The 12431-nt window shown below is 44.6% G+C and overlaps 1 protein-coding gene and 1 non-coding gene across 2 annotated transcripts in view; both read left to right on the top strand.

Moving 5' to 3' along the window:
- The window catches only part of LOC112250881 (C3 and PZP-like alpha-2-macroglobulin domain-containing protein 8), a 51668-nt gene that overhangs the window by 30616 nt on the left and 8621 nt on the right, over positions 1-12431 (top strand). The window contains exons 29-39 of the mRNA XM_024421398.2: positions 146-220; positions 1564-1729; positions 1881-1967; positions 2098-2234; positions 2497-2652; positions 3273-3335; positions 6852-7105; positions 7224-7311; positions 11567-11641; positions 11752-11857; positions 12089-12199. Coding sequence (XP_024277166.1) covers positions 146-220; positions 1564-1729; positions 1881-1967; positions 2098-2234; positions 2497-2652; positions 3273-3335; positions 6852-7105; positions 7224-7311; positions 11567-11641; positions 11752-11857; positions 12089-12199 — 1318 coding nt within the window. The remainder of the gene's footprint in view (positions 1-145; positions 221-1563; positions 1730-1880; positions 1968-2097; positions 2235-2496; positions 2653-3272; positions 3336-6851; positions 7106-7223; positions 7312-11566; positions 11642-11751; positions 11858-12088; positions 12200-12431) is intronic.
- LOC121846612 lies at positions 8121-8174 on the top strand. The gene has a single exon (XR_006083532.1). It is a non-coding gene; the product is annotated as a U7 small nuclear RNA (small nuclear RNA).

The raw sequence follows: 12431 nt of genomic DNA on the forward strand, positions 1-12431 counted from the left end.
GTGTGCGTGCTTGGGTGCGTGTGTGCGTGCCTGCCTGCCTGCCTGCGTGTGTGCCTGCCTGCCTGCGTGTGTGCCTGCCTGCCTGCCTGCGTGCGTGTGCATGTTTTCATAAGCACCATTAACCAGTGTTATTCTCCATCTAAAGGGAGGAATCCATGGAAAAATCTCGTTGACAGCATACGTGGTTGCAGCCCTCCTGGAGACAGGAATAACTTCAGAGGTAAGAGGATCAGTGGGGGGACCATGACCTCTCCCATTAAACACCATCACCCCCCAAACAGTATTATTTAGCACAGTATTCCTCAAGGGGCGAATCTTAACCTAACATTCATATATTTGTGTAAATTGGACTTTCAATTAAACTTTCAGGCTCAGACCTAATACCAGACTTTTGTAAATGCAGCTCTCTCTCTCACCCAGAGAGTGCGTGCGTGCGTGCGTGCGCCGGTACATTCCCATCAGTTGGAAATGTGGATGTCCTGGCACAGAGCCCATTCATTTTTGTTATGCTCCAGTGGCTGTAATTTAATATCTAATCCCTGGCTGACTGCGTCAAGAGATTTATGAGGAGGACATGCAGAGACAAGGATGCCTGTGAAAGGTAGTACACCCCAGCCACATTCCTGTCACCTCGCCATGCTCTTACCCTGGTGCTGAACCCTTGACCACGTGCTCACCGACCTGTTGAACTCTCTCCAGTGTGCATTGAGGCAACCCATAGGACACACTGGCAGTTGAACATTTGATCACCGTCATGGTCGCTCTAGTAAAAAGAGATCTCTGGCTATTGAAAGGTAGCAGTGTCCTTATTTTAGGGCCAAGTGTGGAATGCTCTTTATCTGCCAAAGTCATTGTTTCAGAAGAATGTTGCTGTTTATGTGTACAGTGACCGAGTCCATGTAATGTTTATGCTGTGTCCTACATTGAGAGTGTTGCCAATACCAATGTTAAAACCCAGATTGTTATTGTGTCAGCTCTCTGTTCATTCAGGCACAGCTCTTCGCAAAGTATTCACAAGGTAGTTCTTCCCTCTAGTTCCCCTTCCATCCATTTCCCTCCTCCTTCACCAAACCCCCCTCCTCTTCCAGTCTTCCTATCCTTCCCTATCAATCCTGAAGGGCTCTCCAGAGAATCAGGCCTCTTTAACTGATACCAACTGAAGAGGGATACTTTACATCAAAGCAAAACTCCTTCTTCCTTCCAAATTCAGTTAATGAAAAGGTAACTGGGCATATTAAAGTGAGTGGCTGTTGAGGTCTCTCATTTGAGCACATCTGGAAAAGCTCCTGCCTTTAATTGCAAAGTCGATGTTTATTTACCTTTTGATAAGCAGCACATTTGAGTTGGGGAGTATGAGTTGGAACAGGACTGATCTTGAACACTCAGCAAAGATCAAATATGCCGGACTTAAGTGAAAGATGAATACGGAGGGATGGGGGGAGTTGTGGAGAGAGGTGTATCCATCACTCATACAAAGGTTTGGTCTCTGTGCACACATGTGCGACATGTGTTACTGCACCTGTGTTTATGTCTATTTAAATAAATATGTGTACTCTTCCCCAGGAGGAGAAGACTGCTGTGGCCAAGGCAAAGGGTTTCCTGGAGAGTAACACATACACAGCTGATGACCCGTACACCACAGCCCTGTCTGCCTACGCCCTGGCCCTGTTACGAAGCCCCTACGCCACCCTCGCCCTTCGACGCCTCAACCACATGGCCATCACACAAGGTACTCAGCTGTTAGGAAGTTTGGTTGCCTACCAATTCATATGAAACAATAAGCTAACATGACTAACCCACTCTTCTCCCTCATACTGTTTCGTACACTTTCGTCTCTCTCCATGTCCTTCTTTCTCTTACTTCTCTCCTCTTTCAATCAGACGGCTTTACCCACTGGAGTCTGACTGGTAGCACGGTGACAGACGAGGCCACCTTCATGGGCTTTAGTGACGGTCTTTCTCAGTCAGGTAGACACATTGTCAGGCCACAGCCTGACTGTCCTCTATGATGGATGATTCTGATGTTCTCAGATCGGGACTTTTAGTGTTAGTGTGGCTGTCTAGTGTTTGTACGCTAATAGTCTCCTCCGTGTCCCAGTGGTGTCAGCGGAGGTGGAGATGACAGCATACGGTCTACTGACCTACACCCTGCTGGGTGACGTGGCCTCCGCCCTGCCTGTGGTCAAGTGGCTCTCCCAGCAGAGGAACGCCCTCGGGGGCTTTTCCTCCACACAGGTACACCTCACAAACCCTGGAGAACCAGAGCCTCTCAGTCTCTTAGTCTGAAGTATTTCTCCCAGATGCATCTCTCCCATATGTATTGTGTTTTTTAAGCGGCCAAATGTGGTTTTATTTGACCAGGTTTTACCAGGTTAGCCTGATAATCTCTTTTAAAAGAGAGAACTGTCCTACCAACGTCTATTTGAAACAACTGGTAATTGGTCATCTGGTTTCCAAAGCCTCCTTCTAATAACTGTCTGTCCATCCACTCTCCTAGGACACATGTGTAGCTCTTCAGGCGTTGTCTGAGTATGCCATCCTGTCGTACGTGGGAGGAGTCAACCTGACCATCTCTCTGGCCTCTACCAACCTGGACTTCCAGGAGAGCTTTGAACTGCACCGCGACAACCAAAAGATGCTGCAGAGCGCCTCGGTAAGGAGTAGTGCCACGTTGCCACTAGACTCTAATGTAAGGTCAATTATGGTTTTTCCTTTAATAGTTCAAGTTAGGATTGGAGGAAGGTAATCTGATCCTAGATCTGTTTCTAAGGGCATCTTCTTTCTGAGGTAAACGCTCTTTCTCAGGTAGTGAAGAGACTCCTACTGGACCAAGATACACACTACACACAGAAACTCAAGTTACACAATTGTCTGTTTTCAATGATGAAAGGTACCTTAAATAACATCCACAAAGTCAATTCACTTGAAGATGACAATGAGACTCTATCTAAGAGCAATGGAATATGTTTCCCAGTGAATGAACCAGTGAGTGTTTTCAGGCTGTTCGTCTACATTTCCTTCTCATTCCCAAGCACCTGCCAATCAGTCACACTGAGGGAGTAGCTCAGGTGAAGGCTTGAACTTTTGTTCCCTCTGCCGGGCATGTAATTCTCTGCTGTAATTAGCTCTGTCAGTTTAATTGGGGGTAATTTAGCTGTGCTGGTTAGTGGCCAGGCTATTTGACTGCTACTGCTTGGGTCTACAGCATTAATTCACTTGATAAGTGTCTCTCTCTCTCTCAACCCCATTTTTTTCTCCTCTCGCTCTGTCTAGATCCCCAGTATTCCCACAGGGCTGTTTGTCAGTGCTAAAGGCGAGGGCTGCTGTCTAATGCAGGTATGTTACTACTGATCTCCTCTTCTTTCATTCTATCCTTCAGTCACACTGAGAATCCTCCAGAGGGGAAAAGCCAGTTCATTCCCATGACTCATTGCTCTAATGCCCAAATTCCTGACTGTAAATTGGAATGATCTGGTAAAACTTAGGCAATTGTTCAGCGGGGACTGTTCGTTCCTCAATAACACTGACCCCCTGGATAGGATGCTGTTTTTGCTGTACCTTGTCACTAAAAACAAAAAGCTCTTTGAGGCCAGGGTGCATAAACAACTTCTTGGGGGGCCAGTTTCTCCTCTCTTCTTCTCTCCTCTCCTCTGCTGGATGTTTAGAAGAGTGTGTCAACCTTATCCCTCTTCACATGACAGGTGATCATTACGCTGGTCTCAAATGGGCTCTGTGATCCTCCAGATAACACTTAACAGTTTTTGGATCCTTTGAAAAGGGACATAAAGCTTATGTGTATTACTACTGTTGAAATGCCGCATTTATATATATATGTATATATCAATCAATCAAATGTATTTTATAAAGCAATTTGTCACCAAGTGCTATAGAAACCCAGCCTAAAACCAAAGAGCAGTAAATACAGATGCAGAAGCACAGTGGCTAAGAAACTTCCTTTGGAGGAAGGAAGGTCATTTTAAAGGGAGGAACCTAAGGCAGGAACCTAAGAAGAACCCTAGATAGGAACCAGGCTGCGAGGGGTGGCCGTGGCCAGTCCTCTTCTGGCTGTGCCAGGTGGAGATTATAAGAGTATAAGGCCATTAAGGCCAGATCATTCTTCAAATGCTCATAGATGACCAGCAGGGTCAAATAATTATCACAGTGGTTATAGAGGGTGCAGCAGTTCAACACTTCAGGAGTGAATATCAGTTGGTTTTCATAGCCGAGCATACAGTGCATTCAGAAAGTAGTCAGACCCCTTGACTTTTTCCACATTTTGTTACGTTACAGTCTTATTCTAAAATGGATTGTCTATTTTCCCCTCATCAATCTACAAACAATACCCCATAATGCCGAAGCAAAAACAGGTTTTTTGACATTTTTGCATATTTATAAAAAATGTAAAACTGAAATATCACATTTACAGGATTCAGACACTTTACTCAGTACTTTGTTGAAACACCTTTGGCAGTGATTATAGACTCCAGTCTTCTTGGGTATGATGCTACAAGCTTGGCACCCCTGTATTGGGTAGTTTCTCCCATTCTTCTCTGCAGATCCTCTAAAGCTCTGTCAGGATGGATGGAGAGAGTCGCTGCACAGCTATTTTCGGGTCTCCAGAGATGTTAGATCAGGTTCAAGTCCAGGCTCTGGCTGGGCAGCTAAAGGACATTCAGAGACTTGTCCCAAAGCCACTCCTGCATTGTCTTGGCTGTGTGCCAAAAAGGTGATCCTTCGCCACATTCTGAGATCCTGAACACCCTTTTATTTTTTTATTTTTTTTATTTTTACCCCTTTTTCTCCCCTATTTTGTGGTATCCAATTGTTGTAGTAGCTACTATCTTGTCTCATCGCTACAACTCCCGTACGGGCTCGGGAGAGACGAAGGTTGAAAGTCATGCGTCCTCCGATACACAACCCAACCACACAACCCAGCCGCACCAATGTGTCGGAGGATACACCGTGCACCTGGCAACCTTGGTTAGCGCGCACTGCGCCCGGCCCGCCACAGGAGTCGCTGGTGCGCGATGAGACAAGGACATCCCTACCGACCAAGCCCTCCCTAACCCGGACGACGCTAGGCCAATTGTGAGTCACCCCACGGACCTCCCGATCGCGGCCGGTTACGACAGAACCTGGGCGCGAACCCAGGGACTCTGATGGCACAGCTGGCGCTGCAGTACAGTGCCCTTAACCACTGCGCCACCCGGGAGGCCTTGGAGCAGGTTTTCATCAAGGATCTCTCTGTACTTTGCTCCGTTCATCTTTCTCTAGATTCTGACTAGTCTCCCATTCCCTGCCACTGAAAAACATCCCCACAGCATGATGCTGCCTCCACCATGCTTCACCATAAGGATAGTGGCAGGTTTCCTCCAGACATGACGCTTGGCATTCAGGCCAATGAGTTCAATCTTGGTTTCATCAGACCAGAGAATCTTGTTTCTCATGGTCTGAGAGTCTTTTGGCAAACTCCAAGCGGGCTGTCATGTGCCTTTTACTGAGGAGTGGCTTCCGTCTACCATAAAAACCTGATTGGTAGAGTGCTGCAGAGATGGTTGTCCTTCTGGAAGGTTCTCCCTTCTGCAAAGAGGAACTCTGAAGCTCTGTCAGAGTGACCATCGAGTTCTTGGTCACCTCCCTGACCAAAGCCCTTCTCCCCGACTGCTCAGTTTGGCCAGGCAGCCAGCTCTAGTAACAGTCTTGGTGGTTGTAAACTTCTTCCATTTAAGAATGATGATGACCACTGTGTTCTTGTGGACCTTCAATGCTGCAGACATTTTTTGGTACCCTTCCCCAGATCTGTTCCTTGACACAATCCTGTCTCGGAGCTCTACAGACAATTCATTCGACCTCATGGCTTAGTGTTTGCCCTGACATGCACTGTCAACTGTGGGACCTTATATAGACAGGTGTGTGCCATTCCAAGTCATATCCTATCAATTGAATTTACCACAGGTGGACTCCAATCAAGTTGTAGAAACATCTCAAGGATGATCAATGGAAACAGGATGCACCTGAGCTCAATTTCCAGTTTTATAGCAAAGGTTCTGTATACTTATATAAATTAGTTTGTTTTCGCTTTGTCATTATGGGGGTATTGTGTGCAGACTGAAAAAATATATATTTAATCCATTTTAGAATAAGGCTGTAACGTAACAAAATGTGGAAAGGGGAAGGGATCTGAATACTTTCCAAAGGCACTGTATACACTGAGTGTACAAAACATTAGGAACACCTTCCTAATATTGCATTGCACCCCTTTTGCCTTCAGAACAGGCTCAATTTATCCGGAGTGGACTACAAGTTGTCGAAAGCATTCCACAGGGATGCTGACCCATGTTGACTCCAATGCTTCCAACAGTTATGTTAAATTAACTGGATGTCCTTTGGGTGGTGGACCATTCTTGATACACACGGGAAACTGTTGAGCGTGAAAGGTGACATCAATAAGGGATCATAACGTTCACCTGGATTCAACTCATCAGTTTATGTCATGGAAATAGCAGGTGTTCTTAATGTTTTGTACACTCAGTGTATATAGGAGCCATGGCTGAAGAAGGCCACTAATTGCTGCCTATCTCTGCCCCCCTCCACTCCTCCATACATCCCTCCATCTATTCACACACCTCCTAATTTCCTGCTTTCACACCTCTATCCCTCCCTCAGCACATCCCTCTCTCCAGATTAGCATGATGAAAGAGAGGGAGCCTGTGTGTGTGTGTGTGTGTGTGTGTGCATGCCTGCGTGCGTGCGTGTGTTAGCTTCCATATTCAATGGGTTTTCTCTGCACACAAGTTGTCTCTGCACTATCTATTACACCCACAATCTGGAATACATTCTGTCTCTCCTCAGATTGATGTATCCTACAACGTGCCTGACCCCTTGGTCAAGCCAGCCTTCCAGCTCAAGGTGGACCTGAAAGAACCCAGGCAGGAGCGGCACCCGCCAGCACCACCCTCCCCCCGCCACCCTAGTCCTCGCTCCCGTTCCCGTGCCGACAACCGCTCAGAGCTGAGCCGCAAACGCCGGGCGGCTACCGATGATGAAGACCCCGCAGCTCACCAAGACAACCTGGACTACCGCATCACCCTGGAAGCCTGCGCCAGGTAGGGCAGAGACAGTCGGCTCAGTGTAGCAGCCTTTAGCCTAGCTAGCATTTAGGCTGGTAGTTGGCCTAGTTCTGCTAGCATTTAGCTTAGCATCTAACTCTGTTTCTCTCTTCAGGTGGCTCCACTCAGGTTCTTCCAACATGGCTGTCTTGGAGGTCCCTCTGCTCTCAGGTTTCCGTTCCGATGTGGAAAGCTTGGAGAGGGTAGGACATAAACATACATACAGACAGACATACAGACATACAGACATACAGACATACATACATACATACATACATACATACAGACAGACAGACAGACAGACAGACAGACAGACAGACAGACAGACAGACAGACAGACAGACAGACAGACAGACAGACAGACAGACAGACAGACAGACAGACAGACAGACAGACAGACAGACAGACAGACCATTTCAGAGGAGGTGGCGTGTTATTGATCAGGTGAAGTAGGCAAGAATTTCCTTTCTTTTTCAGCTTCCTAATTCTCACTTGAAACATAGTATTTGTGTTTAATAGGCTAAATTAAACCTTTACTCCAGAGTGATCAGTTCTTGCAACTTGTAGTCTATGATATTTCAGATTTAGATATGATTATTTACCACGAAGTAGTTTGGATGTAGTGAAGTAGTTTTTCAAAGAAAATTATTTTTTTTCTTAAGGATAGCTTTAGTGTAGCTTAACTTCTTCCACACACACACACACACACACACACACACACACACACACACACACACACACACACACACACACACACACACACACACACACACACACACACACACAATGTAAACTCCATTACATCCCATTACTGACACAAAAAAAACTGTAGTAACTACTTTTTTTAAACTATAGTAAATACTACAGTATTTATTTGTATATACCTTGCCCATTCCCCTCCTCAATTTGTGCCACCTGTAAGTGAGAAACCTACATGCCAAGTATAGACCATATAGTACATTGTGTTCCCTGTGGTTATAGAAACTCCAGTCCTATCTACCTACAGGTTATGTAACATTTGATCTTTTACTATTTCTCCAGTAGGTTTCCTCAAGGAGAAGCCCTCCACTTCTATGTCAAAGATAATCAAACCAAAACACTTTAGTAAATACTACAGTATACTACAGTCCGCACAAACACTACAGTAATTACTATACTATATTCTACTATTTTATTACAGTATTTATACTATAATAAACTGTAGATAATACAGTATACTAGAGGTCGACCGATTATGATTTTTCAATACCGGTACCGATTATTGGAGGACCAAAAAAAAAGGCAGATACCGATTATCGGACGATTTTTAAAATGTATTTGTAATAATGGCAATTACAACAATACTGAATGAACACTTATTTTAACTTAATACAATACAATCAATAAAATCAATTTAGCCTCAAATAAATAATGAAACATGTTCAATTTGGTTTAAATAATGCAAAAACAAAGTGTTGGAGAAGAAAGTAAAAGTGCAATATGTGCCATGTAAGAAAGCTAACGTTTAAGTTCCTTGCTCAGAACATGCGAACATATGAAAGCTGGTGGTTCCTTTTAACATGAGTCTTCAATATTCCCAGGTAAGAAGTTTTAGGTTGTAGTTATTATAGGAATTATAGGACTATTTCTCTCTATACCATTTGTATTTCATATACCTTTGACTATTGGATGTTCTTATAGACACTTTAGTATTGCCAGTGTAACAGTATAGCTTCTGTCCCTCTCCTCGCTCCTCCCTGGGCTCGAACCAGGAAGACATCGACAACAGCCACCCTCAAAGCAGCATTACCCATGCAGTGCAAGGGAAAAAAGGACTCCAAGTCTCAGAGCGAGTGATGTTTGAAACACTATTAGCGTGCACCCCGCTAATTAGCTAGCCATTTCACATTGGTTACACCAGCCTAATCTCGGGAGTTGATAGGCTTGAAGTCATAAACAGCTCAATGCTTGACGCACAACGAAGAGCTGCTGGCAAAACGCACGAAAGTGCTGTTTGAATGAATGCTTATGAGCCTGCTGCTGCCTACCACCGCTCAGTCAGACTGCTCTATCAAATCATAGACTTAGTTATAACATAATAACACACAGAAATACAAGCCTTAGGTCATTAATATGGTCGAATCCGGAAACTATCATCTCGAAAACAAGACGTTTATTCTTTCAGTGAAATACGGAACTGTTCCATATTTTATCTAACGGGTGGCATCCATAAGTCGAAATATTCCTGTTACATTGCACAACCTTCAATGTTATGTCATAATTACATAAACTTCTGGCAAATTAGGCGGCCCAAACTGTTGCATATACACTGACTCTGCGTGCAATGAACGCAAGAGAAGTGACACAATTTCACCTGGTTAATATTGCCTGCTAACCTGGATTTCTTTTAGCTAAATATGCAGGTTTAAAAATATATACTTCTGTGTATTGATTTTAAGAAAGGCATTGATGTTCATGGTTAAGTACACATTGGAGCAACGATATGCAACGCAGGACACGCTAGATAAACTAGTAATATCATCAACCATGTGTAGTTAACTAGTGATTCTGATTGATTGATTGTTTTTTATAACATAAGTTTAATGCTAGCTAGCAACTTACCTTGGCTTACTGCATTCGCGTAACAGGCAGTCTCCCCGTGGAGTGCAATGAGAGGTAGGTGGTTAGAGCGTTAGACTAGTTAACTGTAAGGTTGCAAGATTGAATCCCCCGAGCTGACAAGGTGAAAATCAGTCGTTCTGCCCCTGAACGAGTCAGTTAACCCACCATTCCTAGGCCGTCATTGAAAATAAGAATGTGTTCTTAACTGACTTGACTAGTTAAATAAAGATTAAATAAAGGTGTGTAAAAATAATAAATAAATAATCGGACAAATCGATGTCCAAAAATACCGATTTCCGATTGTTATGAAAACTTGAAATCGGCCCCAATTATTCGGCCATTCCGATTAATCGGTCGACCTCTACAGTATACTGCAGTAAATACTACTATATACTACAGTAAAATATCCCAAAACACTAAAGTGAATACTATAGTATTCCTACCATAGTATACACTTTAGTATTTTTTCATGCGAGTGTGCTGGAACTCTTGGCAGACATAGCCAAAACTGCGTCGACTGGATCTACGTGTGTGTGTTTATGAAGCAGTGGGGTAATCACTATTGAGAGAGTATTTTTACTGCAGTGTTTAAGGACTGTAGTGTTGTCTGGATGAGGGCCAACTCTGGCCCAGAAACACATTACTGTGTCTCTGGGGCTCCACAGGGAGCCAGGGCAGGGGGCACCTACCCTCTCTTGGCCTAAAACCTAGCCGCCAGGGCAGGGGGTTGCCACTGTTTATTACCCCCCTCTGAGAGCTAGGGGAGAGGGACCCATGGCAGCCATCTTAGGGAGGGTTAGTTGAGGTCACCTCCCCAGGCACTCATCAAATGCTTATCTCCCCCATTACTGCAGAGTTATGGGCCACAGACTCCAGCTTTATAAAGACCTACCTACCTGGGATAACACACACACACACACACACACACAATCACACACACACTAGCTCCCTGAGACTTGAGGGAGTCAGTGCTGACCTGTATTGTTTAGTGGCTAACAAGCTAGATTTACAGAGCCACCCCTGCTAGCCTCCCTGCCTTACGACTGCCTGACTGCCTTGACCAGCAGCATTCCTCACTTTACGAGATGGAGCCTCGCTTATGCAGTCATGTGTTGTTGTTTTCATCAATGTTACTTGGAATGATTACACAACACACTTTGGCTTATGTCTCTATGGCTCTTTTTTATCAGTATAATGGGGCTGAGCTGAATGGAACAAAATGCCTCACATTAACTATGCTACCTATTTTATTTTACTTTAAGTGCTAAGAGAAGGTGAATGGAATACATTTCAAGTTGTTACTATAATTATAGTTCTTGTCAAACAACACAGCCAACACACAGCCTACTCACACACAGACACACGCATACTCTATTACTCTCTACCGAACTCTGTGTGTGTGTGTGTGTGTGTGTGTCCCAGTGGCGCCAGCTCAGGCTGAGCACCTCATAAACTTCATCTGTCCATAGGACTGCCACCTTCTAGAGAGCCATGTGGGAGGAATTAACACCCGTGCCCCCATGCTCCCCCCAACACCCAACCCCTTACGCTGTATCAGCAACTCCCTCATAGACACTGATACTGTTATTGGAAGCTGTCTCTGGCTTCCTCTCTTCAGCTTGTAAACAGACTTGACCTACCTACTGTACAACTAGGCTGAAATGAAGTCACCAGAATACTTACTGACCAGTGAGACAACAAAAAAGCTTTGTATTTAACCCTTTAAACTAAAAGGCTTTGACAGTGGTTCTGTACTGTATAATAGTGTTTGTTGAAAGGGATGTTATTGAATGTTTGGTTAATTGTAGATTAGAATATGTACTGACCCCCATCCTCTCCCCTTTTCTCATCAAATAGCTGCTAATGGACAAGAGGGTTGGTCTGAAGAGGTACGAAGTGGACGGAAAGAAGGTCCTCTTCTACTTTGATGAGGTACCAGTATATCACCATTGTGATCTGTTTATAGCTGTGGTGTACTTTTCTGTTTGATCAATTCTAACTGGTTAACATTTGACCTGTCTCGGTGTTTTCCCACCACACAGATCTCCAGTCAGTGTATGACGTGTGTGGCCTTCCAGGCTGTCAGGCAGTACATAGTGGGCAAGACAGCGCCTGTTCCAGTCAAGGTGTACGACTACTACGAACCAGGTGTGATGTTATGAATATGCTCACTTTGCAAGCAGGGAAACCCTCCTCTATCTTCACAATGATTTAGTATGATTTACCGACAGCCTTCTCTCAGAGGAAATTGGAATTCAATAGTATGTGGTTGAAAATATAGAGACAGTGATGTTTTGTGGAGAGAAAGGTACATCCACCACTCATACAAATCTTTGTGTGTGTGTGTTTCTGTCTCTCTCTCTCTCTCTTTCTCCACAGCGTTTGAGGCCACCCGCTTTTACAACGTGAGCGAGAGCAGTCCACTGGCCCGCGAGCTGTGTGACGGCACCACGTGCAACGAGGTGGAGAGCTCAACCAACCAGTGGATAGGTAAGAGCTACACCACCGAGTTACAGAATTCTACTGTATTTCCATTAATGGAACTACTCCATTATACTTGTGTTAGTGCCCATTAAGCTTACCTAAGAGAGAGAGAGAGTGAAAGTGTGACATGTCTCACGGGGCTCCTCTGTAAACCTCCCTGTCCCTATGCTTTCTAAGAGCGTGTGTGTCGTGCCTAAATTGTTATTGGCACGGGACGATATTGGAAAGAGAAGAAACA

Source organism: Oncorhynchus tshawytscha, linkage group LG05 (genome assembly GCF_018296145.1).
Source record: "Oncorhynchus tshawytscha isolate Ot180627B linkage group LG05, Otsh_v2.0, whole genome shotgun sequence".
Classification (NCBI taxonomy): Eukaryota; Metazoa; Chordata; class Actinopteri; order Salmoniformes; family Salmonidae; genus Oncorhynchus; species Oncorhynchus tshawytscha.